Source organism: Cydia fagiglandana, chromosome 24 (assembly GCF_963556715.1).
Source record: "Cydia fagiglandana chromosome 24, ilCydFagi1.1, whole genome shotgun sequence".
Lineage (NCBI taxonomy): Eukaryota > Metazoa > Arthropoda > Insecta > Lepidoptera > Tortricidae > Cydia > Cydia fagiglandana.
Genome location: NC_085955.1, coordinates 1,277,205 through 1,293,314, shown reverse-complemented (window position 1 = coordinate 1,293,314; position 16,110 = coordinate 1,277,205). Strand labels below are relative to the sequence as shown.

Here is a 16,110-nt window from a genome sequence, read left to right as displayed (position 1 = left end):
CGTGATATGATATTTTTTTGCATCAACATTGGCCGGCAAGAGGCAAGGCATTGTTACTGGCAACATACACATCCTGAAGGACGCGACGGTGTGATGGCGTCGGTAATCGGCTCTCGTGTCTCAAAATTAAAACTAAATAGATGAGAATAGTTCCTTAGTGTTGTAATTCAATTAGTTATGTACGCCTTAGTATAGCAATAATATTTTCTGTGAAAATATTAGTAAATTTGTGATAATGGAAGGCAAAAGTACTGACTGGCTACGGGGGCCTAGCGGCCCCACTGTTTGCCGTTGTTGTTTCGCTGAGGGCTGTTATAAAGACATTTCTACCGAATATTTTTGGATGGGGAAGAGAGAAGTGTACTCCGAGATGCTGACGGAGACGTTCGACCTCAGTGTAAGTGTTAAAAAAGCCAGTTGGAGTTTTATCGGAATCTGCAATACGGCGTCCATTTTCTTGAAGCAAAGTTTTTTTGTTATACGACCAAATTAAAAAGTTGAGTGTGTACGCCGTGGAGTTGCGCTGTGGATGTCTATATGTTTTGGGTGGCTTGTGAAAATATTGATTATGTAGAAGCTGTGAATTTGTACTTATGCTGTGAAGGGTGTCTTAGACTAGAAGATCTAAAGTCAATGCCCTGTTACTATGTATGTTTCAATAATTGCTGCATATTTTTTTTCTTTTATTAGATGGTTATACTATGTATGTATCTCTCGTAGGAATTAACTATTAAAACTGGTATTAATGTATGTACTGGTCTGATGCTCAACCAAACCTTTTAGAACTAGACAGGCGAATCTTAAAATCAGGTCATGCAGAAACTCAGTTTCAAATACAATTAATCTTCTTGAAATAGAGGCTATAATCTTGAGAATATGCTAGTGAATTTGATTGGGGTAAACATAAAAATTTAAGTCTGATTTGTGAGGTCTTTCATAATTTCATAAAACACTCATTTAACCTTTTGAACGCCACAGAACGGCGATTGACGTCAACGCAAAATCGTGACAACGACGGCAATTGACGTCGATCGTTTTTTGATGAAAATCTGAAAAAACCCCACTTTTAGTTTGGAGGATTATTTATTCACAAAACTAAATTTCACCTCAGTGGCACGGCAAATGGATGCATCCGTTCGTTCAAAAGGTTAATCCAGTTAAGTAATTTTCCTTGTATTCCTTCAGATCGCCTTCGCCCAAACGTCGGGCCCCAACAGCAATAGCCGTCTGATCTGCGAGCCCTGCATATCCCGGCTGCGGGATGCCTCCGAGTTCAAGAGGCAGGTGCAGGAGTGTGAGAAGATGTTCATGCAGTACCTGGATCCCGGACGGACTGTGGTCGATGAGCTTCAGATGGAGAGTAAGACAACTTCAATGCTATTTTTCTTAACCTCCTAAGGCCCAAGGTCCTACCTATAGTACCTTCTTCAGCTCGATGAAATTTAAACCATATTCAATTGGAACAGAGTTTTATTTCTTTTGTTTCGTTAAATTTTCAAACAATTAAAAATCAACTCTATTCTCTGCACTATAGGTTCAAATTTCAGTAGCAAATTTTGGATCTTCCTTTAGTATGGCTGGGCCTTAGAAGGATAAAATGTACCAAATTACTCCTAATTTAAGTGATTTTAGGACCTGTCTCTAGTTTTGTCCTATGAGATTTGGCTTATAGGGGCTAGCATCCAGGACAACAAAATTAAAAAAAAAAAGCAAGAATTTCACAATATTTGTTGGATTAGAGGTTTACTTATGGCACCAGTGGCACCAACTATATAGTTTGACAGACTGACCCCATCGTCACAAGTTGAGTTGTTGTCTTTGCATTAGCAAGCATCCATAGGCTATATATATTGAAGGCAGGGGTCTTCAAACATTTTTACCTGAGGGCCATATTACGCCTCAGAAACTTTCGCGCTACCGTCGGTTTTTGCGGCAGGGGAGGGTGTCTGGTTGCTGCTGTTAGGAACAGTTCCACTCTTAATGCATGCTGAACCCCTGGAGCCTGACTCCCGTCGACAGTGGGTACTCGCTTTGGGTGTCGGCGGGCCGGATTGGATCGCGTCACGGGCCGGGGCTTGGAGACCCCTGGGCTATAGTATCCACTTACTAACAGTCTTTGATTGCTTGTTTAGTAATACCCATACAACAATAAATCTAACCATGAATTTCTCTCCCGTAGTCACTCAAGAGCCATCGGAGAAGGTGAAGCTGGAACCGGTGAAGCTGGAGAAGAATCACAGCGATGACGACTTCGACGACCGCGGCGGCTTCGAAGATATGGACGAAGATGACCGTAAGTATTTACCGTGTGAGGCCAATGTCCTTTTTTTAGGACCACAGAAGACGCACAGCCGTTGACAACGACCGTAAGTACTTATTTACCGTGTGAGGCCCAATGTCCTTTTTTTAGGACAACAGAAGGCGCACAACTGTTGACAGCGACCGTAAGTACTTCTTTACCATGTGAGGCCCAATGACCTACTCAGAAGAGCCACAAGAGAAAATCACGGCGACGACCGCGGCGGCTTCGAAGATATGGACGAAGATGACCGTAAGTACTTATTTACCGTGTGAGGCCCAATGTCATTTTTTTAGGACAACAGAAGACGCATAGAACCCGTTTCCGTTCTTCAATCACAGAAACTACAAAAATAACTTTTTTTAGGGTTCCGTACCCAAAGGGTAAAACGGGACCCTATTACTAAGACTTCGCTGTCCGTCCGTCCGTCTGTCACCAGGCTGTATCTCACGAACTGTGATAGCTAGACAGTTGAAATTTTCACAGATGATGTATTTTTGTTGCCGCTATAACAATAGCATACCTTTACCTATATTATGTATAGTTCTAAGTGAGAGCGTTTTAGGAGGTAGGTGCACATCTTTTGAATTATATAACTTACCATTAACTATTATGTACTTACTTCTGTTGTTTCTCCAATAAAGAAAAAAAAAAAAAAAAAAGAATAAAATAAAGATTTAAATGGGGCTCCCATACAACAAACATCATTTTTGACCAAAGTTAAGCGACGTCGGGAGTGGTCAGTACTTGGATGGGTGACCGTTTTTCTATTTGCTTTTTTTTGTACGGAACCCTTCGTGCGCGAGTCCGACTCGCACTTGCCCGGTTTTCTTTGAATTTTAATCCAACGTAGCGTTGATATATAAGCCGTGGCTTGGACTGGTGGCACACAACCGTCGATTTGGGTGAGCTCAATGAATGAATGAAAACATTTATTTTCAGGCAACTATTGGCCCATAGATAAATACCTTAAAACTAGTTACATGTTATTACAAAATATATCTTAATACTAAAAACACAATTATGGCTGCGATGCAGTTCGCAACCCCGCAGTGTCAGGGAGCCGGCCGCGGAACCGCCGGAACTTGACACCCTTCGGCCAAAACTCCTCCTTGGTGAAGGTCGCAATGTATGAACGACCTTGATCTACGGCCGGCCGCGTGGGTCCAGACCGCGGCCATACAATAACTACACTCGGTCGCCATCAGATATATCGAAAATATCTGAACTTGCATTTGCTCTTGTCTTGATAGTAGAAGCTTGCCGCTTGCCGGTCCCATATTGGGATACCCTCCTCCAATTGAGGGGGGATTTAAATCTTAGAGGTGTACGGTTGGAGCCGGTAAAGGTTTATTTGACGTTCATAAGCGCATTGTAATATGCCTACTTGAATAAACTATTTTTTATCTTATCTTTTATCTTCGTCCAGATTATCATGATCACCTTGGCCGCTCCGACAAAGGACCATAGGCAACTTTGTATGGAGCCTGGACCCAATTAACGCCAACAGAAATGAGAGTAATGCCATTAGATAGGTATTTATATGTACTTCATTTTGTACTATGGGCACCAAGCGGATTCCATTGCAGAACTGAGATATTGGTAGTTTAGCCAAAATGTCGTCACCCTTATTACCTAGGCAATAGAGACTGATTAAGTAAATTAATTGCTGCAGGGTAGATGTTCGCGTAATGCGCGGTGGACTCTATTGCCTAGGTCATAAGGTTGACGACATTTTGACTAAAATACCAATTACCCAGTTCTGCAATGGAATTCCGCTTGGTGCCCATAGAACGAAATAAAGTACAGAGAAATATCTATCTAATGAAATAACTCTCAACTCTGTTCTGTCGGTTTTGGGGTAATTTTGACTCATAGTCTTTTGATGGCAACGGTACAGGCGAGCGATACGCGTATGTAAAGCCGCGTCTCCATATTGCGCGGCAAGCTATCGAACATTGGCGCGCGCGGCAGCCGCGCGCAGGATACCGGGCTGCCGCGCGCGCCAACTCGAACATGGGCGCGCGAGCCTCGCGCCGCGCGACGAATCATTCACTGTCGGTGTTTCGACGCGCGGCAAAGGAATGTTCGCGCGCAGTTGGGACGGCAGCATACATGGATAATGAAAAGTGTCGTACTTTAATTGAATTATATGGCACTAAACAGTTTCTATGGAACAGTAAATGTAGTGATTATCGCAACAGATCATTTTTCTATTTGGCTATACTTCGTTCCGAATAATTAATTTTTGTGATATAATGTGGTCGATCGTCGGATCGCCTGCCGCGCGCGGCCGCCGCGCATAAGTTCAAGATGGTGTTGAAATTGGCTCGCGCGCCAAAATGCAGGTGTGCCGCGGTCGAACATTGCTCGCGAGGCCGCCGCGCAATATCGAGACGCGCCTTAACGCGAATTCGCGGATCAGACGAACTCTAACCATCACCTTTATTTCCAGTCGACGACCAGCCGCTAACGAAACTCGCAAGCAAAGTGCCTAAAAAGGAATCCGTAGACCTACTAGACCTCCTCGACAACGCCAAAGCGGAGAAGAGGAAATCCTCCGCCAAAACTAAATCCAGCCCCGCTAAGAAAGCTAAGACTAAGAAGGAGACACCTAAAGCGACCGCTAGCAAAGCTAAACCGGAGAAGAAGAAAAAAGGTAGGCATCGATTGAGGTTTTTTTTAGTTGGGAAATCGAGTTGACATGTATGTTTTAAATAAAACGCATTTATTACAGACAAATGAGTGTCCATAGTTTCCTAGTAACAAGAAAATACTTAAATAACTATGTCACACCTTATAAAACAAAGTCCCCGCCGCGTCTGTCTGTGTGTATGTCGGTTCCCTAACATAAGTATCCACTTTTCTATACAATTAGTATGGCAACTTGGATACTTAAGCCTTAGGCAGAGGGAATATATTTCCCACCTGATTTTGAACTTTATTTCAAAGAGTTATTTCATAGAGTTGAATTTTGCATAATTCCTGACACCCTTATGCCTTATAAAGGGTTAAGTTGAGGCACCGTCAGTACGCTCGCGATAAACTCATAAATTACTGAACGGATTTTCATGCGGTTTTCACCTATCAATAGAGTGATTTTCGAGGAAGGTTTAGGTGTAACCCGTGCGAAGCTGGGTCGGGTCGCTAGTATTATATATTATGATATCTAGAGCTGGAGTATGTCTTGTCTGTCAGACTATTCATGGATACAAACTAATGCTAAACTTGTATAAAATAAAGATAAAGATAAAATTTATTTCATTGTTAATGTTCAAAAATTAAAACAATCATAATACGCGTAAATAGTTACTTAAATATTATAAATGTACAATCATAGTTTAGAAAACTAAACATAAAATAAAAGATCTTGTAAGCGAAAATTGTAACTGGCTCTAACATAATTTACATCAATACCTAATCTAATATATAATGTTCAAGTCAACTCTATTCACCAACATTTACATTGGCAGATTTTCTACTTAAATTATATAATTTTAATTAACTCGAACTGCTATACACAATAATTTCAAATTAATAAATAAGTAGGTATTGTACTTAAATCGAAAAGAAACGTCATTGATTTAAACTCACAAGTATTTAGCAAAATGTGTATGTTTGTGTTACATTGATTTCAATAATTATTTTGGGAATATCATAATTAATTTAACTAAATTATTGAATAATTAATTGAGCAAATTGTTCTAGACTAGGAGATGAATATTTCAAAATAAAAATATTTAAGTATAAAGTCTGCCAATACAGTTTTAAAGTAGTAAAAGTCGCATGTATCATAATATGGATATGTCTCGATGAATGGTCGGTTTTAAATTATTCTCAAGCATTACATTTACAATACAATACATTTTAAACAATAAAAAAAATTATTAACCGAAAATCAATGTTTTTCTTAATTAAAAAGCCTAAAGTTACAGTCTCAATATATTTCTGCTCTAAGTCTATTACTGACTGTAGCTTTATATTGGCACCGTTTGAGGATTGTTAAAAGCCGCTTCCATACTATCAGAGCTATTTTCTATAAGTGCATTTTGTATTTTGTGCGATTTTTCCCTTTAGGTTATAGGGTCTTCGGGAACTCCGAAATTCTCCTTTATTATTGAGATTCAGAAATTTTAATTGACATTTTCATTGTTTATTACTTGAAATTTATTTAATACATTTAGCTATTTTGATGGTAGTTAGATCAAGTTTTAAATATTCTCTAGCCTTATAGGTCTCTATACGGCTAGGGGTCATAGCCAATACATTTAAAATATAATCATAATCATAATAATATGAGTCTAAATTGCCGCTAATAGTGGGTTAAAAGTAACACGTCACCGTGGATTGACCCTTCTCATAGACACAGGCAATAATTAAAATTACAACTTTTATAAATCACTGTAGAATTAAAAAAAAATTAGCTACTGCAAAAATATTCCAAATATTTTAAACTATGATGGTAACGAATGAAAACTACGGGACTTCAGCCATATTGGGTTCGATTCCTAATATCTAAATATGTATGTCACACGCTCCGCTTCGAGTTTTCTTCGAAAGGTACGTAATATTCTGCTAAACTGAAAATAAACTGATCAATACTAACTATGTGTAATAATAAGTCTGAATTAAATACTGAAAAGTTCCATATGACGAGTTATATTTATCGATATATTTATTTTCAGGTTAGTATTTTTAAGTATATTCAGCTCTGATAGTAAAACAATTTATTTGAAATGTGTGATATTTTTAAGAGACGTATCCATATTAAATATGCCATTTGAAATGGCTACAACATGGTTGAAATAAATTAACGATTTTGCTACATTAGAAATCTTACACCCAAGCAAATATTGTACCACATTTTTTTCTAAAATGTCTTACAAAGAACCAAGAAGAGGGCCGTTCATTTATTTCCTTCCATGTTTCTAACAAATCCCAAAATAATTCCAGTGACTTTGCCATATTTAAAACTTTAATTCGTACACAAGATGTACCAGTTGCGGAGCAATTTTGGGACGCGTTGCACTTTAGTTATTAGACATTTGCATCGAATATCAAACGTTTGCGCTTATAACCCAAAAACTTTAAACTCAAGCCTTAAGGCTTTAAAATACGTACTTATATTTTCACACGTCCGTTAAAACGTCTATACGGAGCCTCAAGAAAAACAGTCAATGGGATGTTTTCTTTTCTAGAAAAGAGTTACGATCCGGCGAGAAGTAACGCCGAGACCATACTGACTAACGCCACAGCCTATCCGTTCCGCGTCTCGGACAAAAGCATACTGTGCGTATACTGCTTAGATCTCTATGACGACCCGGTCTTCTTCCGCAAGCATATGGAAGATGAGCATAAACATTTCACCCTTAAAGTTGCCTTCCACAACCTCCCAAGCCTGGAGTTCATTAAAGCCGACATCACCGATTTAAGCTGCAGGATATGTACACAAAAATTCCAAAGCTTAGATGCTGTCGCGGAACATTTGAGCACGCACGGAAGGAAAATAGACGCGAACGGGAAGCTAGGCGTCATGCCGTATTACTTACACAAAGATGTGCATAACTGCGCTGTATGCGAAAAGAACTTCCCAACGCTCTTTCATCTAAATAGACATACAATATCACACTTCTTAAGCTACGTATGCCATGTATGCGGGAAAAGCTATGTAGCTACAACAGGCCTACTCCGACACGTTCGCTCAAAGCATCAGCAATACGAAGTGGCCTGTAAGAAATGCCGAAAAGTCTTCCCAACTATGGAAGCTAAAGAAAAACACACTAAGACAGAAAAATCTTGCATGCCATATGTATGTACGAAGTGCAACGAGCGATTTGTAGATTGGAAGTGGAGAAAAAGACATATGGAAACTGTTCACGGACAGATTAAGCGCTCCTTTAGGTGTGCGGACTGTAATATGAGTTTTAATAGTGAAAATTCTTATTATGACCATTTTAAGCTGCAGCATTCTGGTGAATGCTCGACTTGCAAGCATTGCGGGTTGAAATTTTTGTTCTCGTCTCGTTTGAAACGACATTTAGCTAAGCATAACTTGTAGACTTAATTATTATTCGGGGGTAAATTTAAAAACTTAATTATACGCGATGAATTCCCGTTCTGCTAAATAATAATGAGTAAAAATTATAGTGAAAGTTTAAATCAGTGTTTTGTAGACTTAACTTTTTTGTGATAAGTATAACTGATTTAAATGTATCGAGAATGGTCACTCACGTATTTTAAGTCGCAGATTGCTCGACATATGTCGTTTAACGAGAAGCTTCAACAGCCGCACGCATTTGCGTACCGACGCAGTGCCCTCATTTGAAGCTTCCCGCTAACTTAAAATATGTAAAGTGTGATTTAATATATTAAATAAGTACTTATCATTGATCTCAATACAAGCTCTGACATAATCAATCTATTTTAAAACTTATCTGTATTTATGATATTTATACAATAACAATAAGTAATTTATAGATTAAAACTGCGGTTAATTGCGGAATATTTACCATGTAAATATGTATTTGATGTATTTCCGATATTTCGGCACTGTTATAAGGGCCATGTTCTAATAAATGTAGAAATACTAATTGTCTGTTTCACTTTTACGTTTACCTAACTTGGTTTGAAAACTACGAAAAATTTGGTTTTAAGTGTTCCACTATGAAAAGTCCAGTAATACAGAAGTCGTTTTCTTTTCTAGTGGACACAATCGATCCAGAAAGGAGAAACGCCGAGGCAATAATAAAGTTCACGAGCGCGTACCCTTTCCGCGTCAACGACAAGTCTATACTTTGCGTGTATTGCGGGGACTTACATGACGACCCTGCCCAATTCCGTCTCCACATGAACAACGAACACACCAAATTTAACTACCGCATGCCATTTGAAAATCTACCTAAATCTGAATACGTTAAAGTCGATATTACTAATCTGAAATGCAGGATTTGCGACGCATCGTTCCCTGCATTGGAACAAGCTTTCACACACTTACAAGATCACTCTAAAATTATCCATACGGAATCTCCTCTTGGCGTCATGCCGTTTATTTTAGACAATCAGTGGGCTTGCACTGTCTGCCAAGAAAGCTTACCTTCTTTACTACATTTAAACAGACATACAATCACGCATTTTAGAAGCTACGTTTGTGAGATTTGCGGAAAGTCGTACGTAGCTACAACAGGGCTATTGCAGCATGTGAGAAAGAACCACGAAGCTCACAAAGCTTACTGTAGGCGTTGTGGCATGTTTTTTTCATCTATGGCAGCTAAATCGCTTCACCAAAGAACTGAGAAAAAGTGCATGTCACATTGTTGCCCTCTCTGCCCTGAGAGATTACCTACTTGGGAACTAAAACAGCAACATATGGTAGATTACCATGATTTAGTTAAAAAGGCGTACCAGTGTTCCGATTGTAATGTAACTTGTAGTAGCCGCCGGACGTTCTATGATCATTTCAAGCTGTGTCATTCTGGCGAATGTATTACTTGCGTGCATTGCGGACTAAGGTTTGCGACTGCGTCACGTCTGAAGAGGCATTTAGGGAGGAAGCATACGTGATTCAATTATAAATACATACCTTCAACGAAATCCAATTATAATAACTTCAATTTACTTTTCACGCTGTTTCCATATCAATAAATTATTAGAAATTCAATGTCAAGCTATTAGAACTAAATTCAGAAAAAAATTCTAAGACCTTTATTAACTCAGCTGAAAAATGGACGTTGAATATTATTACCATCCAGAACGAGCTGTTAGGAACTGAAATTTTCTCTTTTCTAGAACGTAACGAAGATACGAGTTCGGTGTTGGCAGCCAGGCGGAACGCGAAACTCATATTAGCGCACTCCACGGCCTACCCCGTCAAATATCACGCGACCGACTTACAGTGTTACGTCTGCCACGATCCTTTTGACGACCCCGATTTGCTCAGGGCGCACATCGACAAACACAGTCACACTGAGAGATCTGATGCAGCTCCACTCTATATCTACAATACTTACATTCCTGTAGATATCACCGATTTGCGCTGCAAATGCAACGCGAAATTTGACTCTTTAGACAGTTTAGCGAACCATTTAATCGCGATTCATCGCTTAAACTTAGACGTTTCTAAATCTCTCGGATTAGTGCCTTTAAAATTAGAGAAAAATCGATTTCAATGCGTCGTTTGCTCTGAACTTCTCTATTCCCTACAAAGTATCTCTAGACACACAGCTATGCACTACTATCAATTCACTTGTGAAATATGCGGAAGAAAATTTAGAACGTGCCAGAATCTTGACTTACATATTCGTTCTCAGCATCCAGTGGAAAACGATGAATATTTTTGTGGACGCTGCAAAATAACTTTCCCCAGCGCAAAGGCAAAGACCGACCATATGAAAACCAGCAAACTATGCCAAACGTATGTGTGCAAAACGTGCGGTGAACGCTTTTTAAACTGGGAGCTTAGAGAAACTCATCAAGTTACAGCTCATAATCAAGAAAGAAGAACGTATCGCTGCATAGAATGCGACCAAGTCTTTAAATACCGCTCTTATTTGTCCCGTCACTTCAATAGCACGCATACGGATAAATATAAATGCACATATTGTAATAAGCAATACCATACTTCTACAGAATTAAAGGAACACGTAGCTACACACACTGGTGAGAGGCCATACGCGTGCGATATGTGCAATATGAGATTCACCTGCAAGCAGGGTTGGAAACGGCATAAAGTCACACACGATGATACCAAAAAAAGTGCTTGCCCAATCTGCAATAAATTGTTTGCCAGGCGTTACAGAATTAAAGGGCACATCGAAAAGAATCACCCAGAAGTTAATATCTTATAAACGTCTTTTATCATCTGTTGGTTGGATTTGTTGTTGAAAAAGTCCAAAACCTAATCGGCTTCTGCATTGGAAGTCAGATGACAATGCCTTAAGAATTAATTCTTGATCCCAGATCCATTTATAATGAAAGCCGATAAAAGGAAAGTAACTTTAGGCAACGTGTTCTAGCAAATAGAAAATGAAATCTTCTTTTTTCTAGAAATATTCGGAGGGAAGAGTGTCGAAGCTGCCAAGGAGAATGCAAGGATAATATTGAGGCATTCCACTGCGTATCCTTTCAAATACAACGAGGGCTCCTTGCAGTGTTTCGTCTGCCTCCAACAATTCGAAGATCCCAATGAATTAAGAACTCATATGGATTCCTGTCATTCTGATAGTGAAAAATCTAAATCGATCATATTTTATAAACTCGGATGCCTCAGAGTAGATATCACAAATCTTCGTTGCAAGGAATGCACAGATATTATTGACTCTGTAGAAGACTTAGCGATTCATCTAAACACTAGGCACAGTTTAAACGTAAATCTCAATTATCATCACGGTTTAGTGCCTGTGAAATTAGACAAAAACAAAATGCAGTGTCTCGTTTGCTCCCAAACTTTTTTCAATATTAGAGCGCTGTGTAAACACACTGGGAAGCATTACCGTAATTATATTTGCGATGTTTGCGGAAAAGGATATGAAACTGCCTCTGGACTTTGGCTCCACGGCAAAGTCGGACATTCGAACAAAATTACCTGCCTTCGCTGTAAGACATCCTTCCCTACAGTGGAAGCTAGACGACTACATATAAAAACCACTAAAGAGTGCCAACCCTGCAAATGTAAAATCTGCGGTGAGCGATTTCGTCACTGGGAAGAGAAAGAGAATCATTTAGTCACAGTCCACAATAAAGAAAGGACAGTATTTTCATGCACGGAATGCGACGCAGCCTTCGAACAAAGAGCGTCACTATACGGACACTTAAAAACTGCCCATACTACTGACAACAAATGCTCATATTGTGACTCGCAGTTTCCAACGATGACGAGACTGAACTCCCATATCGCCAGGATACATACTGGCGAGCGCGCGTTCGGTTGCGATGTTTGTGATATGACGTTTTCGGATAAAGCAGCTTTAAAAAGACACACGGTCACGCACAATGACAGCTTGAAAATGGCTTGTCCGGTGTGTCCAAGTCTTTTCACGAGACGCCACCGAATGAATCTGCATATAAAGAAATGTCATCCGGAATATGAGAGCAAGTGACTCTAGCTTAGCCATTATAAGCTAACTAGAAAAGGAGTCTCATTAGATAGACAATTTATTTTCATAGAAATTTGACATTATTCACTTTATCATTGCAAATGCCATGTAGAGTTGGCTTGGTCCGGATTTAACGGCTTTCGTACCAAAGCATTGTTGTTAATGTTTAATATCAATCTGTTACTCGATACTTTACGATTTAATCGCAATTATTGTTAAGAATAATACTTGTTATTTGTACAACATTTTGTAACAATTTAGTGGTTAATAGTTTTCAGTTACATTCTGTAAAAAGAAGTAAATAAAAGTGGCGACGCGATTCTAACTTTTTAGTTTCATTACCTATTACTTTCACGGCGTAAACCATAACATAACGTTCTTGATGATCTTCCTCTAATAAAATAAATATCTAAATAACAAAATTTCTATGTCACTCTTAAACTTAAACCATTTACAATACACTCATAATGCCAGCAATGCCTTAATTCCCTAAACCGACCGGGTCTCATGTTGAAAAGAGTGACGAGTGTGGGTCTTGTATCCCAACTCTAAGCGTATCTGTAGGTATGTAGTTTATTTTCTGCTAACACAGATGTTTATATTTGTCAATATTAAAACAGTTTGCGCTAAACTATGTAGAGAATTACCATTCCATGTACATGTCAAGCAAAACTTGCCTTTTATTTATTTCATAATACGTATTGAGAAGGCTTTAGAGTATAGAAGTAAACACGCAACGAAAATATTCTTTTACATTCAATATCATTTCGCTAAATGCAAAATTGCATTTCCCTTTTCTCAATTTCCCTCGGCAGAAGCGCAACAATTGAATAACTATTTCACCAAATTAAATTTCCGTTCTCCGAAAACTACTGGATTTTACTTTTAACAAAGCGCCACCATTTCAGTACATTTGAGCGTTCTGGGAATAGGTGAACAACTGAACTCTTCTCTTTTCTAGACTATCTTGGATGGAGTCGGGACGCCGCTAAGCAGAACGCCCAAATGATACTCAAACACTCGACGGCGTATCCGTTCCTGCAGTTAGCCTCCTTGTTGCGGTGCTGTTTCTGCCGGGAAACATTCGCCGATCCAGCTCAGTTTAGAGCTCATATGGACATTGTTCATCAGAACGTTGATAGATCCACATGCCATAAAGGAAATCTCGACACCCAAACTAGAGTTGACATAACTAACCTGCGCTGTAAGAAGTGTATAAAGGCTTTTGCTTCTATAGAAGCTTTAGCGACACATTTACATGATGAACACGAATTAGACATTGAACTAAGCCAGAGTCTGGCTCTAGTGCCATTGAGATTAGAGAAAAATCGCTACGAGTGCGTCGTTTGTTCTCAAAAATTCACCGGCACCATGCAGCTTTCACGGCATACGGGGATGCACTACTTTAGAAATATATGCGACATTTGTGGGAAAAGATTTGAGAGTCGGCGGGGAATTGATAACCATGTCAAAGTACGCCATAATATAGATGATATTTTACGCACGTATTACTGCAGAAGCTGCAAAAAATCCTATCCAACCTTAGAAGCCAAAAAAGAGCATATGCGTACGAATAAATCTTGTCTGCCATTTAGATGTGCTATCTGCAATGAACGCTTTCTCTTTTGGGAGCGAAGAGAGGACCATCAAGTCGAAGTTCACGGAAAAGAACGGAAAATATTTCGTTGTACAGAATGCGATAAAGTTTTTGAACGCCGCACGTTGTTGTACTTTCATTTTAAAGCAGCGCACACGGAGGACCACAAATGTCAGTACTGCGAATTGACGTTTTCTACTAGAAGGGATTTGCGCGAGCATACGCATCAGCATACCGGAGAGCGCCCACTAAAATGCCACGTTTGTAATAAAACTTTCGCTCGGGACAAAGCCTTGAGACAACATCTGATCATTCACGACGACAGCAAGAAGAAAATGTGCCCCGTGTGTAGCAGACTATTTACGGACAATAAGAAATTAAAAATGCATGTCCAGAAACACCATCCTGAAATATTCTCGCACGAGCTTGGACAGAAACGGCAATAATGAAGTTTTGATTTTACAAACTAGCTTTGCTCAGTGTTGTTGCTTTAGTTAGACGTTAAATATACCTACTGGACAAAAAATATTGGTTAAGTACCATTGTTTATTCACTTCTGTCTAAACCTTTCGTCATACCTACTCATAATAGTCATTATAAAGCGTGCAATCTCATTTGCGACACAGTTTCCTAGTCTATGTTGTACAGTCGGCACAGCTGTTGGCTTGACATCCCTACTTACACATTTGTATACAGGGGTGATAAGCTAACGGTTTTTCTTATTGTAGTCAGGACGTGAATGAATGACCGAGGGCATTTCTTTTGTTCTAGAAGATGAACAAGCCTCCTCAAGACAAAACGGCCAAGTAGTCGTCAAGTACACTACGGCGTATCCTTTCAAGCTCCCTGAGAACCACATGGTTTGCGTGTATTGTTGCGAGACTTATGATGACCCTGTAGTGTTTAGAGCGCACATGGAAGACGAACACAAAATATTCGAAGTGAGATTCGCATTCCAACATTGCTCTGAAGGCTATATAAAAGTAGACATTACTGACTTCAAATGCCGTATTTGTAAAGAACGTTTACTGGACTTAGAGACGGCTGCTAGTCATTTAAAAACTAAACATTACATTTCAGACATAAACCTAAACTATGAAGTGGGTTTACAGCCATTCAAACTCGTCAATAATTCTAAGTGGACGTGCGCTCTTTGCGAAATGGAAGCCTATTCTTTACGTCAATTGAGCAGACATACTCAAACACACTATTCCAAAGTAACATGCGAAGTATGCGGTAAATCATACTCTACGCTGAATTCTCTCCGCCAACACGTCCAATTCGTACATTTCGGCCGCCAGCGAATATGTCGGAAATGTAAACGAACTTTTGATTCAGCAGAAGAGAAACATGACCACTTAACTAAATTCAAACTGTGTCGGCAATACTGCTGCACGGTCTGCGGTGACCGCTTCATAGTGCTTAAAGAGAAAGACGCCCACATGACTGAAAAACATGGCGCCCCGGAGAAAATATTCTCCTGTACTCGATGCAACGAAAAATTCACGACTCAAAAAAGACTAGCCAATCATTTTCAAGTAAACCATACCGAAATTGACTTTGTATGTCACTGTGGAAAAAGCTATAAACACAAAAAGAGTTTAGATGACCACGTCATCACACACGCTCAGGAAAAGGGTTACGTTTGTGGAGACTGCTCAAAGACGTTTTACAGGAAATCAAGCTTAGTACAGCACATGTGGATACACAGTGAATATAAGAGATTTGAGTGTGTGCAGTGCAATAAGAAGTTCAATCAGAGAGTCAGCTGGAAAACGCATATGAAGTCGCGTCATCCTAAACAGGCCTTAAGCTTTTAATTGAACTTTAGCACTTATTAAAGCGTAATTTTTACGTTCAACGATTTGAAAGGCAGATATAGTGACGCAAAATTAGCCTTGAGAGCACTAAATAAAACTAATTTTAGAACAATACATTCATTAAAGAACATTGTAGCTAATTCAAGAGACATACATTAAAACGTAGAAATACATAGGTATAGACGAAGAGATCATAAATAAAGACAATTTCTCACACTTCACTGAATACATTAACTCTAATAAAAACTAATGTTAATTTTCCTTAGTAAGTTAGATAGGCACCAGAACAATCGAATGACCAAG

At 39.2% G+C, this 16,110-nt stretch overlaps 1 protein-coding gene across 24 annotated transcripts in view; it reads left to right on the top strand.

The window, feature by feature from the left end:
- The first annotated feature begins 68 nt into the window (after positions 1–68).
- LOC134676243 (gastrula zinc finger protein XlCGF57.1-like) overlaps positions 69–16,110 on the top strand; it is a 47,009-nt gene continuing 30,967 nt past the window's right edge. For 19 of the 24 annotated variants that reach the window (XR_010099897.1, XM_063534585.1, XM_063534583.1 and 16 more), the window contains exons 1-4: positions 69–397; positions 1,186–1,360; positions 2,180–2,293; positions 4,755–4,958. Coding sequence is in view for 23 of the 24 variants with exons in the window: in XM_063534585.1 (XP_063390655.1) it covers positions 236–397; positions 1,186–1,360; positions 2,180–2,293; positions 4,755–4,958 (655 nt within the window). In the remaining variant the exon portion in view is untranslated. Of the gene's footprint in view, positions 398–1,185; positions 1,361–2,179; positions 2,294–2,516; positions 2,552–4,754; positions 4,959–10,084; positions 11,128–11,341; positions 12,716–13,351; positions 14,724–14,758; positions 16,092–16,110 lie in introns of those variants that run through there. The other 5 variants (XM_063534584.1, XM_063534590.1, XM_063534586.1 and 2 more) reach the window with 5 other exon arrangements.